Source organism: Chionomys nivalis, chromosome 23 (genome assembly GCF_950005125.1).
Source record: "Chionomys nivalis chromosome 23, mChiNiv1.1, whole genome shotgun sequence".
NCBI lineage: Eukaryota > Metazoa > Chordata > Mammalia > Rodentia > Cricetidae > Chionomys > Chionomys nivalis.
In genome coordinates this window covers 13,481,274-13,508,847 of record NC_080108.1, presented here as the reverse complement: position 1 = coordinate 13,508,847, position 27,574 = coordinate 13,481,274, and the positions used below count along the sequence as shown (strand labels likewise).

General features: G+C 42.3%; 1 protein-coding gene across 1 annotated transcript in view; it reads right to left on the bottom strand.

Annotated features, from left to right (window-relative positions):
- Nucleotides 1–1,933: 1,933 nt before the first annotated feature.
- Nucleotides 1,934–27,574, bottom strand: part of Sec11a (SEC11 homolog A, signal peptidase complex subunit) — a 36,162-nt gene continuing 10,521 nt past the window's right edge. Inside the window, exons 2-6 of the mRNA XM_057756342.1 lie at nucleotides 22,912–23,021; nucleotides 14,501–14,650; nucleotides 11,305–11,424; nucleotides 2,710–2,767; nucleotides 1,934–2,257 (exon numbers count right to left, since the gene is read on the bottom strand). Of these exons, the coding sequence (XP_057612325.1) occupies nucleotides 2,207–2,257; nucleotides 2,710–2,767; nucleotides 11,305–11,424; nucleotides 14,501–14,650; nucleotides 22,912–23,021 (489 nt within the window). The 3' untranslated portion in view covers nucleotides 1,934–2,206. The remainder of the gene's footprint in view (nucleotides 2,258–2,709; nucleotides 2,768–11,304; nucleotides 11,425–14,500; nucleotides 14,651–22,911; nucleotides 23,022–27,574) is intronic.

Sequence of the window (27,574 nt, the reverse complement as noted above, 5' to 3'; positions counted from 1 at the left end):
TGGGTGCTAAAAACCCAGGTCCTCTACAAAAGCAGCAAGTACTCATTACCCCAATGAGCAGACTGTATCCAACCTCCTTTTTAAGAATTTTTTAATTTCTTATATTTACAAAGAACTCAAAATACATGTACATATGTTTTTGGAAGATGTATGTATGTACGTATGTAGATGCTTGTGGAAGACAGAAGGCAGTACTGGAGCCCCTGAAACTGGACTTACAGGTGGCTGTGAGCTGCCTCATGTGGGTGCTAGGAACCGAACTCACATCCTCTACAAGGGCAGTGTGTGCTCTTAACCAATGAACCATCTTTCCAACCTTTGTTTTTTTGTGTATTTTGTCTGAATATATGGATGAATATCATATGCCTGCAGTGTCCACAGAGGCCAGAAGAGGGCATCAGATTTCCCTGGAGCCAGAGATATCGTGGTTGTGAGCAGCCATGAGAAAGCTGAGAACAGAACCAGGTCCTCTTAAGAGCAGCCAGTGCTCCTAACTGCTGAGCCCTTTTTCTCTTACCCCCCCCCCAAACTCTTAGTTTTAAGTCTTATATTCTATCTTTCAACAATATAAAAATTGGCTAATAGAGTGATTCAAATGTTTTTTAAATGGTCTGGCCACTTTTAAAGAGAAATTTAGTCTTTGTTAATAACAAGAGCATCTGTAAAGGAGGCAAAGGAGGCAGGGCACTGAGCAGGAGGACCACAGACAACGAGCAAGGAAGAAGTTAAGTGATATTCTGCCACGCTGGAGAGGCAGCTGGAGCTCTGAGCATGAGCACCCTCAGGGATCATGAGGAAATGGAAGCCCCACAGGTTGAAAAAGCTATCTGTTAAGAGTTAAGCATTAAGCATCCATATGCAAAGTCTGAAGGGTAGGCCTAGTTAATGGGTTTCGGATGGCAGTGTTCTCCATGGGGAAGGCTCTGGAAGCCTGTCTACTCCATTAGCAATACAGCACAGGCTATCACCTCAGCTGAGTAAACAGAGCCTGACCACGTGCCCAACCGAAAACTTGCTTGCTCTGAGACTCCACATTAAACAAGACAGATAGAATTAGAAGATTCGGGACTAGTGCATATTGGCTTACCCTACATTCTGTTTCCCGGGTGGCTTCAAAATGAAAAGAAAACAGTTGGGTTTTAGTCACAACTTCAAACTATCTCCTTAAGCCTGCATAGAGAGAATGCAGAGCCAGTCATTTAAAAGAATGGGTTTAGGAAATCAGAACTGCAGCGGGTACAATGCTGGTCTCCTGTGCCGCCAGGGCCTCCAGGGAACAAGGGTCAGGTGTTTCCACAGTCAGGTGAAGCTCTCAAACACAGCACCTGGGACTGTATACCTCTGAGTCACACCCCAGTGAAGAATCAATTGTATGACTAAGAGATTTCCTATGAATGTCAATGGCTACACTGGCTTCACAGAAAGAAAAATAAACCAAACAAAAGCTCATTTGCTAGTATTTGGCCAACCTTAGCTGAAGGACAGTTCATACTAGAGCCTTGTCTCCGTTCTAGCTTCTTGAGACAGATCTCAATAGCCCAGGTTGCCTTGAACTCACAATGGAATTGAGAATAACCTAGAGTTGATCTTCCCGTTTCTGGTGCTGAGATAGTCCAGGTTCTGGGATAACAAGCATGCAATCTCCATGCTCAGCCACATCCAAGCCTGTGTAAACCCATAACGGGCAGTAATAACCGGCCAAGGAAGGCACATTTCAGAAGCTTTCCCAACAAACACAATTCCGGGAAAGGGATTCAATGTGCAAAGTCTTTTATTTAAAATTTTGAAAAGTGAAGACTTCTGACCACCTCAGTATGTGCCCTCCTGCTCCAAGGAAGGACGACTGTGAGCTCGCGCAGAGCTGTGTTTTCATCCACAGACTCTGTAGGCACTTTGAAGTGAAGCTTGGCTTCAGAATACAAACACTGGGGGCTTTGGCTCAACCTTTAATATAAAAATTCACTGGTGTACAAAAGTGTGAAGAGTGAAATCCTGTGATTGAAAGTCCCCTCGAGTGCACTCCACGGTGCACGTGCACCCGCCCACACATCCTCAGGTGTGGAAACAGAAACTAATGCAAACCAGTGCTACCAAGAAGCGCCAACATGTGTGTCCTCCGAATATCCGCCAATCACAGACCAGGATCTACTCCAAACATCCAGTAATAAAAAGCACAGCATCTTCCAGGAACAGCGCGGCCGACTTCTTACTCACGATGGACCAGCACAAATAAACCCAGCAGAAACAGTACTGCATACTAGAAAATGAAACAGGAATACGGTCAGGGGCACTTCCAACAGCTCTTAAGTCTTCAGTGTTAATTAACTCTTCTGTGACCAGAGGCAATGACTCAACTATCTAATCATGCCTGCATGCTTTAACTGTAATCCATTTAACAGTTTCCAACATTAAATGAAAGCTACTGTGGGGGAAGGAACTGAATTTGGGGCCTCCTCACACATGCTCAGTACGTGTGCTGCTGATCTGTACCCGAGACCCAAGAGCACTGCATTTTTTTTTGGTTTTTCGAGACAGGGTTTCTCTGTAGCTTTGGAGCCTGTCCTGGAACTACTCTGTAGACCAGGCTGGCCTCGAACTCACAGAGATCCGCCTGCCTCTGCCTCCCAAGTGCTGGAATTAAAGGCGTGCGCCACCACCGCCCAGCTGAGCACTGCATTTTTAATCACACACACGGTAGGGCAATCTCACCTTAAATTTAGGATAGTCATTCATGAGGATTGTCACAATTCCAATATAAGGAACAAATCTAGAACAAACAAGCAAACAAACAACTTATCATCACAGAAAAATGCCCTACACAAAGCAGCTGCTGACCTTTCCTGGCTACTAATTACCAGTACCCTCCACAGAGTGCTAATTTTCAGTACAGAGTCCACTTGCATATATTATATTTGCTCCTTCCATCAGCCTGTTACAAGGAAGTTAGGATTATTACCATTTTATAGATGAGGAAACATGATCACGCACCCAAGCTGTATGGTTTGTGTGTGGCACAGTTGGTATTCTCTAATGACTAGGGGCTGGGTGTGGCCTCCAAGCCTTTGGGGAGCTGTCAGTCATGATGGAGAGATAAGGCAGAGCCCTACAAGGTATTTCATGCAGAGCAGTCAGCGAACAGAGGAGCCCTTTTACAGAGTTCAGGGCTTCACCACCGGCCTGTGTAACTGCAGTCTGGTTTTGCCCTCTTAATCCTGATTGTATTTTTCAGACAGGACCTTGAAATGTAGCCCAAGCTGGACTTGAGTCTCCTAAAATGCTAGGACGAGGACACGTGCCACTCTGTCTAGCTCTGAGACGTCTATGGAGCCATGTCTGTCGGCACACCCACCTCAGGCTGCTGTACCTGTTCTTTCATTTCTTTCCCAAACGGAATCATATATATATTTAAGAAGTTTGGGGTAAGTTGGGAGTAATAAATATGATAGCTAAAGTTATGTTTTAAGTTTAAATTATTGTTCTTATGAGATCTATAATATAAAAATGCCTCTGAACTGTAATCTGCATTTGCCGAAAGACAGACAGCTTCCTGGAATGCTAGGAGCTGTTGTTAACGTAAGATAACAAGTCGTGTGTTTTCGCTCCTGTAAACAACTGTATAGGATGTGCTGATCACACACAGGCAGAAGGGTAGTAAGTAGCCTGTGGGGTTTGCCTTTATAAGCCTCTGACTAACGTAATTTGGTGTCATCCTCTGGGCATCCTAGGTATGGACGTAGCCAGTGTTCATTGTCCAGGCCAGTACTTAATGAACCTTGCTTCAAATATTACTCAAAATCTGTAGTAGTTGTCTTATTCTCGTCTGTTGAGATGAACATAATTCCAGAACTTTGGAGACACAGGGAGGTGGACTGCTTTAAGTTTGAGGCCAGCTTGGTCTATATAGTGAGTTCCAAGACAGTCAGATCTCCATAGTGATACCCTGTCTCAAACAAACAAACAAACAAACAAACAAACAAACAAACACCATGGGGCTGGAGAGATGGCTCAGTGGATAAAGCACCTGCCACAAAGACCGACAATGTGAGCTTGAACCCTGGGACACACACGGTAGAAGAAAGAATCAACTTCCCCAGGCGGTCCTCTGACTTCCACATTGAAGTTGTGAAATAACCACATATACATTTACAAAAATAAATATTAATAAAAAAATTGGGTTTGGTGGATGCCCTTAATCCCAGCAGAGAGCAGAAAATGGTAATCTCTGGGAGTTCAAGGCCAGCCTGGTCTACAAAGTGAGTTCCATATCATCCAGGGTTATACAATGAAACCATCAAATAAATGAATGAATAAAAATAAATAAATGAACAAACAAATAAGGGGTCTGCATCTCAAAAACCAAATTAATGAAATGCTATATGATGATCTCAGAGTAGCTGGTTTTTGAAACAACCTGCTTCAAATTAAATAAAAAGTAAGTTTTTCTGAGGCAAGATTTCATGTAGCTCAAGCTGGCCATGAACTTTTAATCCTGTTAAGACAGGCATACAACTGTGAAGCCTAGCTGATAAAAAGTGCATTTAAAAATGTATATTCATAAAGAATATATAAATTGTAATTGTTGGTTTTAGTCAAGAGAAAGCTCACATCAAACTCATTTCTTATATTTTTAATTTTTTATTTAAATAAATTTTTAGACTTATTTTTATTAGTTTATTATTTTATGTATGAATGCTTTGCATGCATGTGCAAGTGTGCCTGGTGCCCAAGGAGGTGGTGAGCCTCCATGTGGGTGTTGGGAACTGAACCTGGGTCCTTTGAAACAATAACCAGTGCTCTTAACCACTGAGTCAACTATTCAGCCCTATATTTTCAATTTTCAAAACAGGGTTTCACTGTGCTGCTGTAAACACCTTCCATCTCTAGAGGACCCTGTCCCAGCTCCCAGGTAGCTAGGATTATACATATAACATATGTGCCACTGTACCTAGACACAAGCTTTATTTTTTCTTTACATGTATGGGATACCACTTAATATATTGTAATACATGTATACAGTGTGCACTAAGCCAGTCAGGGTAATCAGCATCTCCATTCTACCATCAAAGGCTGTAGCAAACTTTAAGAGCAGACATTTTGTCTGGGCACTTTACTTGCTCTTCTGTTGGGACGGCCTTGTCCGGATGCTCTGACCGTCACTAGGCTAGTCTCCCTTTCCTTGGTTTCATTCCTTCCTCACCATCACATTTCTATTCTGCCGTCTCTCTTCTCTTCCTCCCATTGGTCCTCTTAGATTTTTTTTTAACTTTCTGGTTCTCCAGAGTCATCTCTACTAAATATTTAGTTGGTACAATAGTAGTTTCATTTCTGAAGCTTTTATTCTAGAAGATGAACTAACCTTGAAAATTAGGAAAGATGAAAGAAGCCAAACACAGAAGACTACAACTATGATTCTGTTTACGAGAAAGACACCAAAGAGGCCAACCCCTAGACAGTAGATTAGCGACTGTCAGCAGCGGCAGGAGGAAGGGAGACACGAATGCTGGTGAGCGTGGAGGGTTACCTGAGGGTGGAGAGAAATGTCCCGAGATGAGGTAGTGGTGATGGTGGCGGCTGTACAAACTTGGTACAAATAATATTTATAAGCACGAAGCTGGAATTTGTGAATTATACCCCTTAATATAGAGAACCTTATCTTTCCAGATATGTGAATTCTGTTTCAGTAACATTGTTAAAAACAATTTTGGTTCAGAACCTTAGCTGTTTCTAATGATATCTGTAGCATAGTCACAGGCTTGCCTGCAGAAAAGCTCTGCCCCCAAGAGTAAGGTCCAGCCACACTCTGAAATTCCAGCTTTGTGCTTTATAAATACAATTTCTACCAAGGAGGGCTACTCACGTCAACACGTGTCAAGCCGGGGGGGTGGGTAATCGATGGAAAGTGAGTTTGTACACTGAAGCCTGTCTGCCAGCTGTTCATGTCCCAGGTGTTTCATAGTTCATAGAAACGTTACCTAATTCAGATTATTAATTTTTTATTAAACCATTGAAGGGCTTATATTGTTAAAGTTAAGATTTTATTTTAAACTTTATATAGTTTGGAATTTAAAAAATTCTTCAGAAAGACACGTTGAGAGAAGGAAAACCTAACTACTGTAACCTAGACAATGAGACATCCTTAGCCAATGAAGGGCAGAAGAGGCAGACACAGTTGTGACAATAAGAACCAAACACACATAAAGGGACACTCTTTTTTTTTTTCTTCTTTCCCTGAAACAGGATTTTTCTGTATAGCTCTGGCTGTACTGGAACTCACTATGCAGACCAGGCTGGCCTTGAACCTGGAGATCAGTCTGCCTCTGCCTCTTAAATGCTGGGATTATAGGCGTGCACCACCACCTCCCAGCTAAAGAGACACTCTTAAATGGAAGAAGCATACATAAAACAGTTCAGCAAAATTTGTCAAAAAGCTTTAAGGTGGGAGGCAGAGACAGGCAGATCTCTGTGAGTTCGAGGCCAGCCTGGTCTACAAGAGCTAGTTCCAGGACAGGAACCAAAAAGCTACGGAGAAACCCTGTCTCGAAAAATTAAAAAAAAAAAAAAAAAAAAAAAAAAAAAAAGCTTTAAAGTGTGCATATGCTTTACCCAGTAGCTCAGTTTTATTAGTGGGAAGACTGGGTAGTGATGGAGGAAGGTCATTGGTTAAAAATAAAGAAACTGCTTGACCCATTTGATAGGCCATCCCATAGGTGGGTGGAGTAGACAGAATAGAATGCTGGGAGGAAGAGGAAGTGAGCTCAGATGCAGGGCAGCCCCTCTGAGAGACAGACGACATGCTCTCCTCTCCAGAGCAGACACGATGAAGCTCTGACCCAGGATGGACGTAGGCTAGAATCTTCCCGGTAAGCGCACCTTGGGGTGCTACATACATGAACAGAAATGGGCCAAGCAGTGTTTAAAAGAATAGAGTTTGTGTGTCGTTATTTTGGGGCATAAGCTAGCCAGGCAGCCATGAGCCGGGCTGTGGGAAGAGGCCCACAGCCCCTACTACAGATGGCGCCCACGTGGATAACTGCATCCACAGAAAGCCTGAGAAAGCTTGGGAAAGAATAGAGTAAAGCGTGTTTTCTTGGTAGCAGCAATTTCTCGGGTCTGCTCTGCTTGCTAGAGGCAAGCAAGCACTCTCATGTAAGAGAGGCTTCCTGACTCAGCCTTAGCTGCAAAACCCTGCAGCTCTTAAGAGGTTCTGCCACAAAACACTTAAATGGTATTGATAAAAGCTGACTGCATACTTGTTTGTTTTCAGACGTAGCAGGAAAAAAGTTGTGCTGTTTTAAAACTCTGGCATTCTGGTCCATCCTGCCAGGGCAAACTCTGACTGTTTGAGGCAGGAGGGCCAACTACAGAGAGAGGACTTGAGTGTTGTCTGTGGATATAGTATTGCAGCTTGTTTGCTGGCAAGGACCTTGAAACGCCACAGAGTTGTGGTGATAAACATGGCTACAGCCGGTACCTCAGCCATGAGGCTGGAAAGCTAAGGAATGGCTGGATCCAGCCGTCAAAGCCACGGCTTTCATCCTACTGATATTGCTCAGTAAATTAAAGACTCATGTGGTCAGAAAAAGAGAGAGATACAGTAAAGAGAGATTCAAAGACAAAGAAAACTTTAAATGATTTACAGTGTGTTTAAAAATATATACAGGCTGAAAATTAAAGTTCTTAAAAGTAAAATAAGGAAGAAAGAGAGTAGTTGGGTGTGGTAGTGCACACCTTTAATCCCAACACTTGGGAGACAGAGGGAGATTGACCTCTGAGACTTCAAGGTGTGGTAGCACACGCCTTTAATCCCACTGCCTGGGAGGCAGAGACAGACAGATCTCTGTGAGTTCAAGGACAGCCTGGTCTAAAGAGTTATTCCAGGACGAAGATATACAGAAAATATAAAATAAAAGTAAACAAAATAGAGTTAAAATAAAGCTGCACAAAGATGGAAAATACACAGAGAATCTTGATACTGTATGCTATTATTCTCTCTTTGAATTGTTTTAATGCTGAGGAAGGAGCAACAGATGCTAAAAGATATTTGTTTATAAATGCTGCTGAATTAATCCAAGATAGATATTTTCAAAATACCTTGACTTCAGAATTTGGATCTAAGGATATGATACTTTGGAAAAGAGTTTCTTCTTTTGTTTTCAGAGAGGATGAGACACTGTGGATTGCTTCTTCGATCCCAATATGGTATGATAGGCCACGCCCTCCTGAAGGGTTGCTGTGAACACCCTTAAAAAATTGCTTCGCTCAACTGCCAAATGAGATGAACCTAGCAGACAGGTTATCCCATTAAAGACCCGAATAACAGCGCCCCCATTCAGCAGGAAGCAGTTTGGAGAGAAAAAACTGCGCCCATGTTCCCATATATTGTTTATAAATGTTCTTTTACATTTAAAGGGGGATATAATATAGATGTGAATAATTTGCATTGATATGAATCTTGGTTTACTGATATTAATTTAAGGTCAATTTTATTATATGTATATGTATTTCTGATATTGATTAAGGTATTGTGATTGTGTAGTTCACTTAAAAATGTAATGTATATAAGTTGTTAAATGAATAGTTATCTATAATAGTCAAGTTTGTAGTCATGTTAGTTAGATTTTCTAGATGTGCATGCATATATTTCAGATAGGCATTCATCATATCTTTCAAAGGCTAGAGAATATGGTATTTTAAATGTTTTAATAACTTAGGGTTTTTCAAGACAATGAGACACTCTGCTCCTGGCAGCACCAATCTACTTCAAGAAGAAGAAGATGGGCATCGAAGAGGATCCTTATGGAGTTTGACAGCTATTTGGGCAAGAAACTGCTCTTGCCTGGACTATTGTATAAACTGGACACAAAGAACCCGCAGAGAGAGGACTGCTGAACTTGCCTAAAGGTGAGATGATCTTTTGGGGTTCCTGATTCATGAAAGAGACATGAATTCATGCGAGACATTCTGCAGGACACAGCAGATAGTGACTGAACTGCCTTTGAAATTTCCTGCTTCATGGAAATGTCTGCTGGAAACTATGGGCCTGTAGGCCGAAGATTGATGCCCCAACGGTACAGAGAAACTTTGGGTGACTGTCAAGGCAAGCGAGATGTCTCTGTCATTTCTAGAGTTTGAAAGTTGCTTATTTTTTGTTTGCTTAGGTAATATTATATCCTTCTGGAGTCTTTGAGGGAGTTAAAGAATATATAGATAGTTATTGTTTTCCTTAGTTATGATAAAGATAAAATATATGTAAATATTGTAATTTTTACTTGATAACTGTTTTGTTGTATGTAATTTTGCTATGTTAAAGTTAAAGCCTTCCTTTTTTTTTTGGTTTAAACAGAAAAAGGGGAAATGATGGAGGAAGGTCATTGGTTAAAAATAAAGAAACTGCTTGGCCCATTTGATAGGCCATCCCATAGGTGGGTGGAGTAGACAGAATAGAATGCTGGGAGGAAGAGGAAGTGAGCTCAGATGCAGGGCAGCCCCTCTGAGAGACAGACGACATGCTCTCCTCTCCAGAGCAGACACGATGAAGCTCTGACCCAGGATGGACGTAGGCTAGAATCTTCCCGGTAAGCGCACCTTGGGGTGCTACATACATGAACAGAAATGGGCCAAGCAGTGTTTAAAAGAATAGAGTTTGTGTGTCGTTATTTTGGGGCATAAGCTAGCCAGGCAGCCATGAGCCGGGCTGTGGGAAGAAGCCCACAGCCCCTACTACAGGGTAGAACCACTGGATATATCTAACAGCAAGATGCTCGTTCTAACAGTGTCCACAAAACAAATGAACATCAAGACATAAGCCAGGGGCCAATTCTAAGGACACTCAGTAGCTGTATGAGCTACCCTGAGAATGAGGTGCTAACTCTGAAAATGATGGCAAATTTGTAAATACACTAATGAGCAGTTAGGAGCACTGGCTGGGCCGGGAGGCGGTCGTGGTGCACGCCTTTAATCCCAGCACTCGGGAGGCAGAGGCAGGCGGAGCTCTGTAAGTTTGAGGCCAGCCTGGTCTAAGAAGCAAGTTACAGGACAGATAGTGCTGTTATACAAAGATACCCAGTCTCATTAAAACAAACAAACAAACAAATAAATAAGTAAAAAAGTTCTCCTGAGGTTGAATATTCACGCACACAAGCACGCACGCCCACATGCATGTCCACACATGCAGACAAAACACAACACAACGGTACTTGTCTGATCTGGACTCCTGCATCTCTCACCCACTCAGCACCACTCCTGCACAGCTGTGTCACAGGGGGCTGCTGCTGCACAGCTGACTTATTTTAGTGAGGACAACGCTCCGACAACAATAAGAACGCAAGAACGCTTTGAAGCACCTAGAAAGAACCAGCACCCATCCATTTGAGGGACACCGTACCAGCAATTCTGCTGTGAGGGCTCAGAGTGGGCTCTGGAGCCTCCACCGCTTAATCCCACCACCAGCAGCGTGATCTTAGATACGTAACATAACTATGAGTTTCCTCATCTGCAGAATGGAATGTTAAGGTCATCTGGAGGTTAAAATGAAGCAATACTCATAAGGCACATACAATGAGTGTCTGCTATATAGCAAGTTCTAATGAAGGTGAGTTATCGTTAATACTATTAATATATTAAAGTAGTAATTCCATACTTCTTTATACCCGTAACTTACAAGTCCTGTCCTCCACTGATCTGTTCTCCTGATAATATCTGAAATAAACAGGCTTAACATAATTTAAAAATTTCATTTGACCTCATCAACTTCAAGACTAGAAATAAAACAGTATAGAATAAATTAACACAATAAAATTAATTTAGATGAACAATTTAAACTGTCCTAATAAATCTCAATTAACTTAAGTTAATGCTTAAAGCAGCATTAATAATACTGGACCCAATAACCTGGTCAACTACCTACATCAATATTCCTGGGATGAACTGAATAGCTGACTCGCTTTTAGAGACACAGTCTCATGTAGCCCATGTTAGCCTCCAAGTTTTTTAGTGAGTCTAGTCTTGAACTCTTAATCCTCTTGCCTCTACTTCCCAGGAGCTGGGATTACAGGTGTGTACCATCACACCTGGCTAACATCTTTAATTGTGATGTCCAGCTTACAATCTCATCCCTAGCATTCTACCCTCTTATCTGTACCCATTCCCCCCATCAGGAATAAGTACAACGTAAGGCTTAGGTGCATTTTAAGATGTGTATTTTTTAAAGGACAAAAGGTGACTTGGTGGAAGCAGGGCCAACCGCTATGCGTTCAGTTGTGCACAGTAAGACCACATTTAAAGACGTTTCCCCTGGGTACTCACCCCCTGGCTCTTCCTACAACGTCTTTCTTCTCTAGCCAGTGTTGTCCTTGTTTATAGAGGCCTCGGTCGTCAACGGCATTATTATCTCCTTTGGTTAGAAACTTGATATGCCCGTTTTGCCTTCAGAGTAAGGGAAACACAAGTCACCAAAGACCATCACGGCCTTAATGCAGAGAATCAGTTCTTCCCAACGAGCACCAGGTAATCATCATGCCTAACAGCGAGTCGCTAACTGGCTGAAGGAGTGCTTACGACTGGACTGCTTAGCTAGAGAAAGATTAAGTGAGAAGTCTAACATTAAGGAGCTGAAATACTTATGCGAGCATTATGAACACGGCTGTAGAAGAACATGAAACGACACCAGATCATGCAAATTTTACTACTTGAACAGATAAACTAGTATATATAATAAATTTCATCTTATATTAAAATATGTTATGCACAATCAATTTTCTACAAATAAAAATCAAAGGCACATACTAAATTATCACTCAGGCTATAACTGTCTAAGTAAAGACCATGGAAAACTAACAAACAGCAGAATTCCTTTAACTAACATGGACATTTTCACATGGAACAAAGGCTCAGGTGAAGGAAGCTCTAGGTGAAGCAGAGTCTATGCGGTGCAGCCAGTTTGACGACTCAGCAGATACGGCATTTGCCACCAAGCCTGACAACATAAGTCTGGTCCCCAGAAACCACAGTACAAGGAAAGAAACAACTTCCCCAAGCTGTCCTCTCGCCTCCATATGCACCTGGTAGTGCCCTTCAAATAAATAAATGTAATTTTTAAACAATAAAAGTAATTTAAAAAAAAAATCCCAAGTAACTATTAAAGCCACATCAACCAACTGCGGCTGAGGACCTGAATTGATCTAAGTTCAAGCAAATGGTTTTAAAAGTCATAATGACAGCTGGGAGGTGGTGGTGCACACCTTTGATCCCAACACTTCAGAGGCAGAGGCAGGAGGATCTGTGTGAGTTTGAGACCAGTCTGGGTCTACAGAGCTAGTTCCAGATGGACAGCCAGGGCTGTATAGAGAACCCAGTTCAAAACATTAAGACCAAAACCAAAAGAAAAAAAAGTGCAAAATCCCTCACTATCTTGCCTAATCAAAAAATGGTTACCTTGGGATCGGTGACGTAGCTTGGTGAGGGCTTGCCTAGCATATACTATGCCTTGATTTTGATCCCCGCACCAAATAAGTGGAGCATGGCAGCATATGCCTGTAATCCCAATGCTCGGGAGGTAAAGGCAGGGAAACGAAAGAAGACAGCCTGGGCTACATGAAGCCCTATCTCAAAAAACCAAAACAGGAAGAAAGGGAAGGGGGAGAGATGGGAGGAGGTCAAGGAATTTAATACTACTAAAGAATGTTAAGACTTCCGGTAATTTTTTAAAAATTGCTTTTAGATTTATTTTCTATGTATTAGTGTTTGACTGCACACATGCACACCATGGAAGCGCCTGGCGCCTGAAGAGGAAAGAAGACGGTACTGGATCCCCTTGGACCTAGGGTCACAGGGCCTTGTGAGCTGCCTGCCATGGGGTGGTGGAATGCAGCTGGGTCCTCTGCGGGAGCAACAGGTGCTGTTCATCGCTGAGCCATCTCTCTGGCCCAACTTCTAGTAATTTTCATAATGTTCACAGTTACGAAAGATCCACTAAAACTAATACAAGTGTCTTTAACAATCACAGTCTATAGAAAAGAGACTTAGCTTCAGGTTTCTGCTGACTAATATCCACTCAGGAACTGACTCCCAAGATGCTAAGACCACAGGTGAAAACCAGGAGGTGTTGCAAACACCCAGGACAGTCAAGTGCAAATGCCACACTCAAAATGAGGTTCCAGCCAGAAACAATGCAAACACATACAGAGAAAATTAACCGTAGCTGACTATTTGGTAAGTGAAAGAATGCCGGAGATACCATAGGGGATTAAAGAGGATGGGGAGGAAGAGTCGGTTAAGACAGAAAAGTGCCAGGAGGGAAGGACACTGGGCTATTCCCAAGGACCTGCTTGTCAGGAAACAACACACAGGCTTTCTCCTGCTGGCCTGGGATCAGCTCACTTCTGTTTCCTGAAAAAGCACATAACCCATCTCTACTTAGTGGCAGAACAAATACTCTGCCCTGGCGACTACCCCTCAACACACCTATTAAGATTTAAGATATGTTCCAGCCAGGCGGTGGCACACGCCTTGAACCCCAGCACTAGGGGAGGCAGAGGCAGGTGGTTCTCTGTGAATTCAAGATCAGCCTGCTCTACACAGCGAGTTCTATGGCAGCCAGGGATACACAGAGAAACCCTGTCTCAAAAAACTTAACAAACAAACAAACAAACAAAGAAACCAATATGCTTCAGCCAGATGTGGTGGAGCCTGCATGGAATTAGAAAAGAACGTGAAAAATCCCTGGAAAAATCTTCAGAGAAACAGATGAATTAGTAACTATTCAGTTTTCCAAATGTAAGCCAAACTTTCAGATATTCCTAAAATTGGATGGAAAGTAAAGGTTAAAGGTTCCCTACTCTCTATAATGTTTTATTATTAGCCCAGGCTAGCTTTCAACTTGCTATGCAAGCCAACAATGACCCTGAACTTGTCTGTCCCTGCCTCCCAAGTGCTGGGATTACAGACATGCATGCCAAGGTCTGGGTTTTGTAATGCAGCACTGCAGAGCTAAACCAGGGCTTTAGTTTAGCAACTGAGTTACTTACATGTTACATCTCCAGCCCTGTTTATTAACTAAAAAAAAAAAACAGTTTTATTAGCTGGGTAGCGGTGATGCACGCCTTTAATCCCAGCACTCAGGAGGCAGAAGCAAACAGATCTCTCTGTAAGTTCAAAGCTAGCCTGGTCTACAAAGCAAGTTCCAGGACAGAGAAACCCTGTCTCAAAAACAAAGTTTTACATAGACGAGTGTATTGCCTACATAAATGTGCACCAAAAACATGCCTGGTGCTTCTAGAGGTCAGAAGAAGGCATCAGATTTCCTAAAACTGAAGTTACAGATGGCTACGAGCTACCACGTGGTTGCTGAGAACCAACCTGGGTCCTCTGTGAGGACAAGTGTTCTTAAGTGCTGAGCCATCTTTCTAGCCCCGCTCTTCAATAATTTTTATGTATCAAAATAAAACACTTCAAGCTCTAAAACAAAACTTTTCAAAAATACAAATGAAAAGCAGGCATGTACTTCTCATGGATCTTCAAGACTCGATGCACTATAGGAATCTCTCTTCCTTCTATCCTGAAGACAACGATTTCCCCCACTCGTATGGGATCTTCGACACGGTTCGTTAGGAAAAGGAGGTCCCCTCTGTGAAACGCAGGCTCCATGCTGCCACTGGGAGGAGATACAGAAAGACAGATACATTTCAAAATTGGATATTCAACAGAGCAACAGATACCAGATGCCCCGTGATGGACTCAGCATTCTAACAACCACGACACCAAAGACGACACTGTCCTCAAAGTAGGTCGCCTTCAACCATGTCATCTCATCTCTTCATTGTGGGGCACAGTCACTGTCTCACAGTGTAGATCGGGCTGCCCTCAAACTTGTGGCAATTTTTTTACCTCAGCCCCCTTAGTCCTGAGATTACATGTTACACATCATACCCAGCTTGGTTCCCCTCAACTAGTAAAAGAATTTTTTAGTTATTAGTCTTTACTAACTAGTTCCATTTTAAGCAATACGACTCAAAGGTGCTTAAGTCTTGAAAAGGGCAGTGTTACTAATTCTTTAACCTTTTAGAATTTCAAGTGACAAACAATATAAAAGACTGAACTTTAAAAACACTGCCCTTCTTCTGGCTTCCTCTGAAAAAATACTAAACATATTCAAATATTCAAATGAGAACCTGATCATCTCTTGCCATTTATAAGGTACAGACCATGATGACCTTATGAGTTCAACTGATTAGGGAGGAAAACAGCTCATCAAGTCAGAAACAGAACAAAGAGAGCACTGGCGCTCCAGCCATTTCTTCGTCTGTAGGGAGAGCACTGGCGCTCCAGTCATTTCTTTGTCTGTAGAGAGAGCTCAAAGACTACTTGGATTTCTGTCTAAGAAATTCGGAAACTAGGAAGACAGGGGAGGAGCCCGGGAAGAGCATCTCCTTCTCCCCTGCCTGTCCTGCCTCACACCTGGCTCTGAGAAGGGCCTAGGAGATTTGCATTTACATCTTCAGGAACTCAAACTCCAGTTTTCAATTAGAAAAACATTATAAAAAGTAAAAATATCAGCTGGGAGGTGGTGCTGCACACGCCTGTAAAGCCAGCACTTGGGAGACAGAGGCAGAGAGATCCCAGTGAGTTTGAGGCCAGCCTGGACTACAAAGCCAGTTCCAAGGAGCCAGGACTCTTATGCGGTTCCTAAACTCTCTTGTAACTTGATAACCTGAGCAATTTAAATAAAATCTTCATGCTCAGGTCACAAATAAACCCATTAATATCAGAATGTCTAGGAATGGGGGGCAAGCATCATCAAATCCTCAGAAATTTCACTGTAGGGCTAGAGAGATGGCTCAGTGGTTAAGAGCCCTGGCAGCTCTTCCAGAAGTTCTGAATTCAACTCCCAGCAACCACAAGGTGGCTCACAACCATCTGTAATGAGATCTGGTGCCCTCTTCTGGCCTGCAGGCATACATGGAGGCTAAACACTGTGTACATAATAAATAAATTTCACTGTAAAGCAAAATTGGGGAACTATGAGAAACATGTTTATTTTTGTTATCATTGTATCGAAGGCTAGCCTGAACTAGGTAGCCCATGCCGACATAAAACTCACAATAATCTTCTTGCCTCCCAAGTGATGGGATTACAGGTATGTTTGTCTGTTTGCTTATTATACTGTTGAACTTGAACTCACAGTAATCTTCCTGCTAGGGCTGCAGTCTTGCACCACCGTGCTAGGCTAGCACATGTTTATTCTTTCCCCGCCTTCCAGACAGGTTTCTCTGTGTTCTCAGAGACCCGCCTGCCTCTGCCTCCTCAGTGCTAGGACTAAAGGCGTTTGCTGCCACCACCTAGTATATGTATTTATTCTTAAAGCTTCTGTAATAGGTAGGTAGATCTCTGAGTGTGAGGCCATCTTGGTCTATACAGCAAGTTCTAGGACAGCCAAGGCTACATACATAGTGAGATCCTATCTCAAAATTAAATAAATAAATAAAATTAAATTATTATTTAAAATTTGCAGGCTGAAGCCGGGTGGTGGTGGCGCACGCCTTTAATCCTAGCACTTGGGAGGCAGAGGCAGGCAGATCTCTGGGAGTTTGAGGCCAGTCTGGTCTACAAGAGCTAGTTCCAGGACAGGCACCAAAGCTACAGAGAAACCCTGCCTCGAAAAAAACAAAAACAAAAAAATAATAATAATAAAAATAAAATAAATAAATAAATAAATAAATAAAATTTGCAGGCTGAGGCTGTAGCTCAGTGGTAGAGAACTTGTCAGGAATGAACAAGACCCTGCGTTAACTCTCTAGCTAGATCTACCAAAAATTAAAAAAAAAAAAAAAGGAAAAAAGAACTTTACATGCAAGGCATGTACACACACACACACAAGAAAAGGAAAAAAGGATGCACATACAAAATTATCTCCATTACATGTAAAAACCATACATGAAAAGAGACAACGAAGGGAAAAAAGGGAAAAAAAAAAAAAGAAAAGAGACAATGATGTTAGCAGTGATTTCTATCTCAGAATTGCAAAGACAGATTCATTTAGAGTTTCCAACATTTTATGGGAATATATTAACTTTTTCTTATTAGAGAAAGCATTTCTCCTTAAAGGTCACCATGACAGTCAGGCAGGAAATGACAAGGGCCTGAAATAGAACAGCAAAGAAAACAGCTATAAAGGAGTGGAGGGGAACATCAGTGGCCGATTAGACACACGAGAAAAAAGGATGACCCGTAGGTTTGTGCCACTGGCAACTGAGCAGATACAATGACAGTCACAGAAACAGGAGGGGAAGGATCAAAATGAAAAAAGATTTTATTTTATCATGCAGAGAATCAAGTGTCAGTAGTCAGGTGAAGCTGTCCCGTGGAATGAAATAAGAAACAAAAGCTTACCGGGCGGTGGTGGCGCACGCCTTTAATCCCAGCACTCGGGAGGCAGAGGCAGGCGGATCTCTGTGAGTTCGAGACCAGCCTGGTCTACAGAGCTAGTTCCAGGACAGGAACCAAAACCACAGAGAAACCCTGTCTCGAAAAACCAAAAAAAAAAAAAAAAAAAAAAAATAGCCAGAAGTGGTGGAGATGCTTGTGATACCAGCACCTGGGAGGTGCTCAATGCCAGCCTGCACCACATGCCAAGACTGCCTCCAAACCAAAATAAATAAATAAGACATATCAAGTATGTGTAGAGGGTAAAAAGGCACAGAGTGAATGTGCTTGTATACCTTATATAAAAATGTCCCTAAGCCAAAGAGGCCAGCAGTTAGGAGCAGCTCTTCCAGAAGACCTGAGTTCAATTCCCAGCACCCACATGACAGCTCACAACCTCTCTAACTCTAGTTCTAGGGGATTTGATGCTCTCTTCTGACCTCCACAGGCACCAAGCATACAAATGGTGCACATACATGCATGCAAGCAAAATACACATAAAACAATAAAATATAAAAATAATAACAAAGAAAACCAGGGCTACACAGAGAAACCCTGTCTTGGGGGTGGAGGGGAGTACATAGTGAGATCATTTAAACATGTTGTTATTATCACTATTATTATTATTCTGTTACTATTTGTGCTGGAGAGTGAAACCCAGGCCTTCCTCATGCTATGTAAGCACTTCATCACTGAACTACTCCCCCATCTTACAAGAGTCAATAAAAAAATAAAACTAAGCCGGGCGGTGGTGGCGCACGCCTTTAATCCCAGCACTCGGGAGGCAGAGGCAGGCGGATCTCTGTGAGTTCGAGACTACAAGAGCTAGTTCCAGGACAGACTCCAAAACCACAGAGAAACCCTGTCTCGAAAAACCAAAACAAAAAACAAAAAACAAAAAACAAACAAAACAAAAAAACCAAAAAACAAACAAACAAACAAAAAAACCAAAAAAAACCGAGGAAGATTATTTAAACAGTAAATCATTAAGTGAATTACAAGTAACTCTGATATTTGATTAAATTACACCTTTCTAGTTTGCTTGTTTGTTTTGCTTTGTTTTGTTTATCAAGACAGGGTTTCTCTGTTTAACAGCCCTGGCTGTCCTGGAACTCACTTTGTAGACCTGGCTGGCCTCAAACTCACAGAGATCCACCTGCCTCTGCCTCCTGAGTACTGGGATCAAAAACATGAGTCACTACTACCCGGCTAAGTTACACTTTCAATATGTCAAACATGCTTCCCTCTCCCCTTTTAAAATGAAGCAGGATTTTACGTATTCATGGTTGGCCTTGAACTGGATGTGTAGCAGAGGATGATCTTGAACATCTGATCTTTCTGCCTCTACCTTCTGAGTCCTAGATCAAAGGTATGCACTGCCACACATTAAAACAACAAATGAACATCAACAACAAAAATGTATGGGTGTTTTACACACAAGCATGCTCGTATGAGTACCGTGTGTATACCTGGTGCCCTGAGGCCAGAAGAGGCATGGTAACAACTATATGGCTGGAATTACGCAGCCCAGGTTGGCATCAAACACACAGTGATACTCTTGCTTCCACATCCCAGATGCTTGAATGTCAGGAATGAGCTACCACATTCAACTACATTTTTAGTTTTTTAACTGATACATTAAAAAATGAATATATTGGTACTTGAGAAATGGCTTATGTTGCCAAGTCTGATGATCCAAGTGCAATCCCTGGTACTCACATGACGGAAAGAATCGATGCCCACAAGTTATCCTCTGACATCTCCATGTGCATCTTCACACATACACAAATAAATAAAATGTAATAAAATATTTATATATTGGGGTCTGGGACTCAGATTTATTGAAAAGGGTGCCTGCCTAGCAAGCAAAAGCCCCAAGTTCAATCCTCAGCTGCTGCGGGATGATGTTCTTGTACCCTGTAAAGATTGTCACTTGTACTGATTTAATAAAACGCTGATTGGGCCTGGCAGTGGTGGCACATGCCTTTAATCCCAGCACTTGGGAGGCTGAGGCAGGCGGATCTCTGTGAGTTTGAGGCCAGCCTGGTCTACAAGAGCTAGTTCCAGGACAGGCTCCAAAGCCACAGAGAAACCTGTATCGAAAAACCAAAAAACAAACAAACAAACAAACAAACAAACAAACAAACAAACAAACCGCTGATTGGTCAGTAGCCAGGTAGGAAGTATAGGCAAGGTGACCAAATTAGGAGAATTCTGGAAAGAGAAAAGGCTCAGTCTGCAGTCACCAGCCAGAGGCAGAGGAAGCAAGATGAGACTGTCTCACTGAGTAAGGTACCAAGTCACATGGCTAAACATAGATAAGAATCATGGGTTAATTTAAGTTGTAAGAGCTAGTTAATAATAAGCCTGAACTAACCAGTTTATAGTTAATATAAGCCTCTATGTGTTTTGTTGGGACTGAATGGCTATGGGACAAGGCAGGACAGAAACTTCCATCTATACCCAGCACTACTAGATGTGCTGGCAGACGCCTAGAATCCTAGCGTTTGAGAGTGAGAAGTGCAGTGGCATTTCATTTGTATTTTAATAAATAAAGCTTTAGATCAGAGAGTAAAACAGCCACACTAGTAAGCCTTACAGACCAGGCAGTGGTGACACACACCTTTAATCCCAGCAGCCACGCTAGTTTGCCATAGAAACCGGGCAGCAGTGGTGCACACCTTTAATCCCAGCCCTAGAGAGGAATATAAGATGGGAGGAGACAGCTCTCAGACTCACTCTCATTCTGAGATTCCTGGAGGCAGGATCTCCATTTCAGACTGAGGTAGAGGTAAGAGTCAATGGTAAGAGTCAAAACCCTGTCTTGAAAAAAGACAAAATTGCCCCCCACCCAAAAAGAAAGAAAGAAAGTAGCAATGGGAGCAGGGAAGCTATGAGTCTGTGCCTAGCCTGAGCTATGCAGCAAGGCCTGGCCCAATACAAACAAAACAAAAAACAAAACAGTCTGAAAGGAGGAGAGCTTCGGAAAAAAACCAATCCAACACTGAGGGGAGAGGACACATCACAGCTAGAAGAGAGCTGCTTCTGAGTCACTTCCGATGTCTTTCTCTTCAGTGGAGGTACTGGACTTCAAGGACTTTAATGTCGACCTGTGATCAGATATGCCTAGGAGGACTCACGTCAACTGACAGTTTACCTTTAGGGCTTTGGTGAAGTTGGTGGATTCTGGGAATAAAAATAAATACTCTTACATGATTTATTATATTAACTGAGATTTCAGGTTATAGGCAAACTTTTTTCTTCCCTGAGACAGGGCTTGGCACTAAATGTATAGAAAGACCTGACCAGCTTTAAACATGCAAAGATCCTCTACCTCCTGAGTATGGATTAAATGCGTGTCCTGCACATCCAGCTCCAAGCTAATTTATTCGGCCTTTATAGAGCTGTTAAAAACAAACAGCTTAGCCAGGGATGATGTCCACAGGCAGGAAGATCAAAGATCACTCCAAGTTTAAGGTCAGCCTGGTTTACATAGTGAGTTCCAGGCTAGACAGGGCTACACAGCAAAACCCTGCCTCAAATAGTGTGAGACATTATCTCAAAAACCCAAACCAAAAAGTACTGCCTTAATTTTGCTGGAGATCATTCAGGGGTAGAGCATCCGCCTAGCACACAGGGAGGTCCCTAGGCTTTTCCCTAACACTGAAAACATCTGTCCAGAGTATTAACACCCCCCACACACACACATTCCAACCTTGAAGTAGAGAGCTTCAATTGGTGCTGCCATCTAGCACTAAGGAAGGACACCACACTATTGACAGAAAGCACAGGGCTTGGGTCATGTAAATTCCTTTGGGAGACTCCTTCTGGGGCTATTTCCAATTTAGTTCTCCTGAGCAGAGGTGTTAAGGAACAGTCATCAGAAGCTGACTAAGGTCACTGGAATAAATGGAGAATTGGACTAAAAAAAAAGAAAAAGAAAAAAAAATGATGGTAGCTTGATGTCAGACTCCCCTCTGTATGCTGTGAATATGTTTTACTATCATTGGTTAATAAAAGAAGCTGCTTTGGCCTATAGCAGGGCAGAATATAGTCAGGCTGGAAGAGATATAAAAAGAGAGTAGGTAGAGTCAAGGAGACGCCAGGTAGCTGGCAAAGGAGAAAGCCACCAGCTGCCAGCCAGAACTTTTACCAGTAGGCCACAACCTCGTGGCAATACACAGATTAATAGAAATGGGTTAATTTAAGATGTAAGAGTTAGTTAATAAGAAGCCTGAGCTAACAGGCCAAACAGTGTTGTGATTAATATAGTTTCTGTGTGATTATTTAGTTCTGGATGGTCAGGAAATGAACGCACAATCTCTGCCAACAGTAGCTGATACAGTTGAGATGCACCTATAATCTCAGCATTTGGGAAGTCTAAGGCAGGAGAATCATGAATTCAATGCCAGCATGGGCAAAACTGTTTAAAAAGAGAGAAAAAGAATAAAAGCAAACATTCTAACATTCTAACCATAAAGAGAGAGAGAGAGGAGTGAGGAGGAGAGAGAGAGAGAAAGAGAGAGAGAGAGAGAGAGAGAGAGAGAGAGAGAGAGAGAGAGAGAGAGAGAGAGAGAATGGAGAACCTTCTGAAAATGCCAGGCACACTTTTGGTAGTGATGGTGGTGGACTTGAAGACATATACTTACCAATGTCATCAAGCTCTGTACCGTAAAATCTACTGCTTGCTGTGCACTGGTCAGACCTCACTAAAGTACTAAGAACAACTCTGGCTCCATTCCCTTTGTACTCTATCAGCTCCAGAAAGGACTTAGGTAACAAACCAGGTACCCAAATAAGACAGGACTATAATGATTCGATTAAATAACCACATAGTAATTTCCAAAAAAAAAAACAGTTGCTAAATTAGGTTTTAAAATCAGTAAGATTTATTTATGAGTGCAAAGACAAGAAAGGAAACGAGGTGGAAAACAATTCAGTACACTCGTCTGAAGAGATGGTATTATTACCGTCAAAATTCCTGGAGTCTAGCTTAGGAATGATACTTAAAGGTCAACAGAAAATATGGAAGTAATTGGTGCTACTGCTAGCACTTGAATACATGATGCAGGAAAACTCTTTAGTGGAGACACCGTACACCTAACAAACTAAGCTCCAGGCCTGATACACCAAACTAAGGAATGCAAAAAGACAGAAGGATAATGTACACTTTCTTAAGGGATGAACCAAAAATAAGACTCACATAGCAACCTTGCTCAGAACCACTGTTTGTCTTCTGGCCTCCAAGGGCACCCGGAGTCACGTGTGAACTCCTCCCCTATACATACACACAATTAAGGATATGGGTCCTTTGGGGTTCAGAATGGAAATACCTCCCATGGTATTTCTCACAACTGAGTAGAAACTGACTTCCTTCTGGGCTCTCTCCTAGGTAACAGTTTCTAAGGAACTGGTATACAACTATTGACTTAATACCTATATTTTTTTCCCAAGTAACCCCATGCACTTCATGTCTTGAAAAGGAGCAGTTACCTGAGCACCACTACAATTGGACTCTCACTTCCGGTTATCACCATTAGCCCCTTCCAGATCATTAGTGCCGAGGAGACAATCATTCCAAAATTTAGGACTTGGTAGTATAGCTGTAGGAACAAAGAGAAGAAATCAGACCCACTATTATTCTCACTCAGGCAAGTAAATGATAGTAGCTATTAATTTAAAAGTTTCAAACAGTCCAAATGGGTGCATAGCTCAGTTGGTAGAATGCCTGTCTAAGATGTGCAAAGCCAGGATGCAATCCCAGCACTGCATGAAATGAGGCATGGCGTCTCAGGCTTATAATCCTAGCATGCAGGAGGTAGAGTCGGGGAAGGGTAAATGTCCATCGTCAGCAGGCTATTTACTGGAGTTGCAGGTCTTCCTTGGTTGGGAGACCGCCCCATAAACAAACAAACAAACAAATCTAAGGAAGAAAAAAGAAGTTCCATACCATTCAACTATCAAATAAATGTGAGGGAAAACTTTCTTAAAACACCAGCACGGTGTCCCGGGCTACAATTCCAGCACTTGGGTAGTACGACATGAATGAGACCAGCCTTGGCTACATGGTAAGTTCTAGGACCACCTGACTTACAGTGTGAGGCCTTGTCCAAAAACAAAAACAAAAAATAAAACAAAAACCCCAAAAGTTTCAAAGTAGCAGTACCACCGTGACTGCTGAAGTCCTGAAACATTTTTCTTAAAATGTAGCCCAAGGTGGCCTCAGACTAAGTAGCTGAAGTTAGTCTTTTTACTCCACACCCCCCCTTCCACCTCCCAAGTGCTACCACCACGGGTATTTGCCACCAAATATGACCTTTTATTTAGTAAAGCTTAAATCGACGCCCAAAAAGAGTCCTGAATCCCGTTTGCGGAAACACCAGTGCATTCCAGCATTCCAGAGGCTGGGGCAGGTAGATCTCTGTGATGTTGAGGCTATCCTGGTCTACATTGTGAGTTCCAGGACAGCTAAGGCTGTATAGCGAGATCATGTCTCAAAAAACAAAACGAGTAAAAACAATTCCAGAGTCAGGAACTATTTAGGTCACACTTCTTTACTAAACTTGCCCTACTCCACAAATTCTAACATTTCCTACTTGAACTGATGCACTAGATCTAAACTCATTTTTCTGAATGAGAAAAATAGGGGCTAAAAAGTTGGCTCAGAGGTTAAGAGCATTGACTCTCTTCCAGAGGTCGGGGTTCAATTCCCAGCACCTACATGGCAGCTCACAACTGTCTATGATTCCAGTTCCAGGGGATCTGACATCCTCACACAGACATAAATGCAGACCAGACACCAATGCACATAAAAAAAATTAAATGAGAAAAATAGTAAAATTAGTATTGAGTAAAAAATGAAAAAAACTAGGGACTGTGAGAGGTGACTCAGTGGTTAAGAGCACTTCTCTCATGGGAGACCCAGCTTTGGTCCCCTGCACCCAGATGGCTATTGACAACTGTCCATGGCTCCAGTTCCAGGGGCTCCAGCACCTACCTGCCTCTGGCTTCAGCAGGCACCAGGTACACATACATACATACATGCAGGCAAAATACTCACATACATTTTTAAAAAAAAACTAGCAGGGTGGTGGTGGTGTACACCTTTAATCCCAGCACTCAGGAGGCAGAGGCAGGATCTCTGTAAATTCAAGGCCAGTCTGGTCTACAGAGCATTTCCCAGAACAGGTTCCAAAGCCACAGAGAAACCTGTCTCAAAAACCAAACAAAAAAATTAAAATTTTTACTTTCTTCTGCTCTTACTTTTGGAACAGGATCTGTGTAATCAAAGCTAGTCTTTTTAAACTTTATTATTTATTTTATGTGTATGAATGTTTCACCCTGCATGCTTATCTGTGCACCTTGTGTGTATCTGACACTCTGAGTTCAAAAGAGGGTGTCAGATGCCAGGAACCAAAATTAGGGATGTTGTAAATACCATGTGGGTGCTAGGAACTGAATCTGGGTCCTTGGCAAGAGAAACAAGCGCTCTAGATTAAATGTCTGCGCCATCTCCCCAGCCCTCTCAATGTTGGCGTTAATATATTTCATACCAGCCTTCAAACTCATGATATTGCCTCAGTCTCCAAAGTGCTGGGATTATTGGCAGGTACCGCCTGCCTGAACTACATTTTTTAAAAAACAGTGGTGATATGGGATTCCCCTCTGTATGCTGTGAATATCATTGGTGAATAAAGAAACTGCCTTGGTCTGCTGATAGGACAGAACTTAGGTAGGCGGGGAGAACTAAACCGAATGCTGGGAGAAAAGAGGTAGAGGCAGAGAGAAGCCACAGAGCTGCTGCCAGAGACAGACATGCTGAATGAGACTTTAGCTGGTAAGCCACAGCCACGTGGCGATACACAGATTAATGGAGATGGGTTAAATTAAGATGTAAGAGTTAGCCAATAAGAAGATAGAGCTAATGGGCCAAGCAGTGAGTTAATTAATACAGTTTCTGTGTGATTATTTCAGGGCTGAGCAGCTGGGAACCAACAAGCGGCTACTCTTTACAACATAGTAAAGCTGAACTTTTACTGTTTATAGTTTTAAAACCTTCATTTTTTTTTTTTTTTTTGGCTTTTCGAGACAGGGTTTCTCTGTGGTTTTGGAGCCTGTCCTGGAACTAGCTCTGTAGACCAGGCTGGTCTCGAACTCACAGAGATCCGCCTGCCTCTGCCTCCCGAGTGCTGGGATTAAAGGCGTGCGCCACCACCGCCCGGCTTAAAACCTTCATTTTTATTTTAAGGTTTATCATAAATATGTGGAGGACCACACTGTCAGTCTTATAGTTAAGGGTCTCTGTAATCTGAATAGTATTATTTTTCAGACTTCTGGCACTTTCCAGCCCAACCTTCCATCTGTCCTGTTATCTAGCCAGCCTCCACCTTTACCTACTTTTTCATATTACATTTTAAAAGGTTTAAAGATTTATTTATTTATCATGTATACAATATTCTGCCTCCATGCATGCCTACATGGCAGAAGCAGGCATCAGATCTCATCATGGATGGTTGTGAGCCACCATGTGGTTGCTGGGAATTGAACTCAGGACCTCTAGGAGAGCAGCCAGTGCTCTTAACTCCTGAGCCATCTCCAGCCCATATTTACAACTTCTTATTGTATGTGGGGCAGGAGTCTAGCTATGTTGCCCAGGCTGACATTGAACTCCTGGTCCTCCAGCCTTGGCCTCAAGAGCAGCTAAGAACTACTGGGGTGCATCACTCCACCTGGCTTAATAACTGTTTTTGAACATTTTTTTATTAACTCACTTGCAGTGCTAGTGATCAAACCCAGGGCCTTATGTGTGCCTAGCAAGCACTACTGAACTACATGACTCAAACCTACAACTGCTGTTTAAAGAAATGATTAGTAACAAAAAAGTTGAAGGTTTGAGGCTGGAGAGATGGCTCAGTGGTTGAGAGCACTGGCTGTTCTTCCAGAGGACCAGGGTTGAGTTCCCGGCATCCATATGGTGGTTGACAACTGTCTATAACTCCAGATGCTGTCTTCTAACCTCTGTGGGCACCACACACACATAATACATGTACATTCACACACACAAAATAAAGCTCTGAAAGGAGAAAAAAAAACGTTTTAAAGAATAAAGATGTTAGGCTGGAGAGATGGCTCAGCAGTTAAGAGCATTGCCTGCTCTTCCAAAGGTCCTGAGTTCAATTCCCAGCAACCACATGGTGGCTCACAACCATCTGTAATGAGGTCTGGTGCCGTCTTCTGGCCTGCAGGCATATACACAGACAGAATATTGTATACATAATGAATAAATAAATATTAAAAATATAATAAAGATGTTTCTATAAGAAGTGACTTGATGTGGGGTTCCTGTCTGAATGCTGTAAATATGTTTTATTGCCACTGGTTAATAAAGAAGCTGCTTTAGCCTATAGCAGGGCAAAATATGCATAGGTGGGAAAACTAAACTGAATGAAAGGAGAAAGAAGACGGAGTAAAACAGATACCATGTAGCTGCCAAAGGAGAAAGACACCAGAACCATACCGGTATAAATCAGACTTGTGATAATACACAGATTAATAAAAAATGGGTTAATTTAAGATATAAGAGCTGGCTAGGAATATGCCTGAGCTATTGGTCAAACAGTGTTGTAGCTGATATAGTTTTCGTGTGATTATCGGGTCTGGGTGGCTGGAAAATAAAAAAGGAATCTTTGTTTACAGTTACTTTCCCACTGGTCCCCCTTTCCTTAGACACAGGGCATCACACTGACGACTGGATATTTACTCTGAGACTCAGCTAATCAAGATCATCACTGCTGTAGGAGGTTCTTCTGTTCATGTATTGCTTTCATTGGTTAATGAATGAAGAAACTGCTTTGGGCCTGATAGGGCAGAACTTAGGTAGGTGGAGAAGACAGAACTGAATGCTGGGAAGAAGGGCAGAATGAGAGATGCCATGGATTTGCCTGAGACGAACGCTGGTGAGAATCTTGCCAGTAAGCCACAGTCACATGGTGATACAGATTAATAGAAATGTGTTAAATTAAGATCTAAGAATTGGCCAATAAGAAACTAGAGCTAATGGGCCAAGCAGTGTTTTTTGTTTTTTTTTTAAGTTTTTCGAGACAGGGTTTCTCTGTAGTTTTGGAACCTGTCCTGGAACTAGCTCTTGTACACCAGG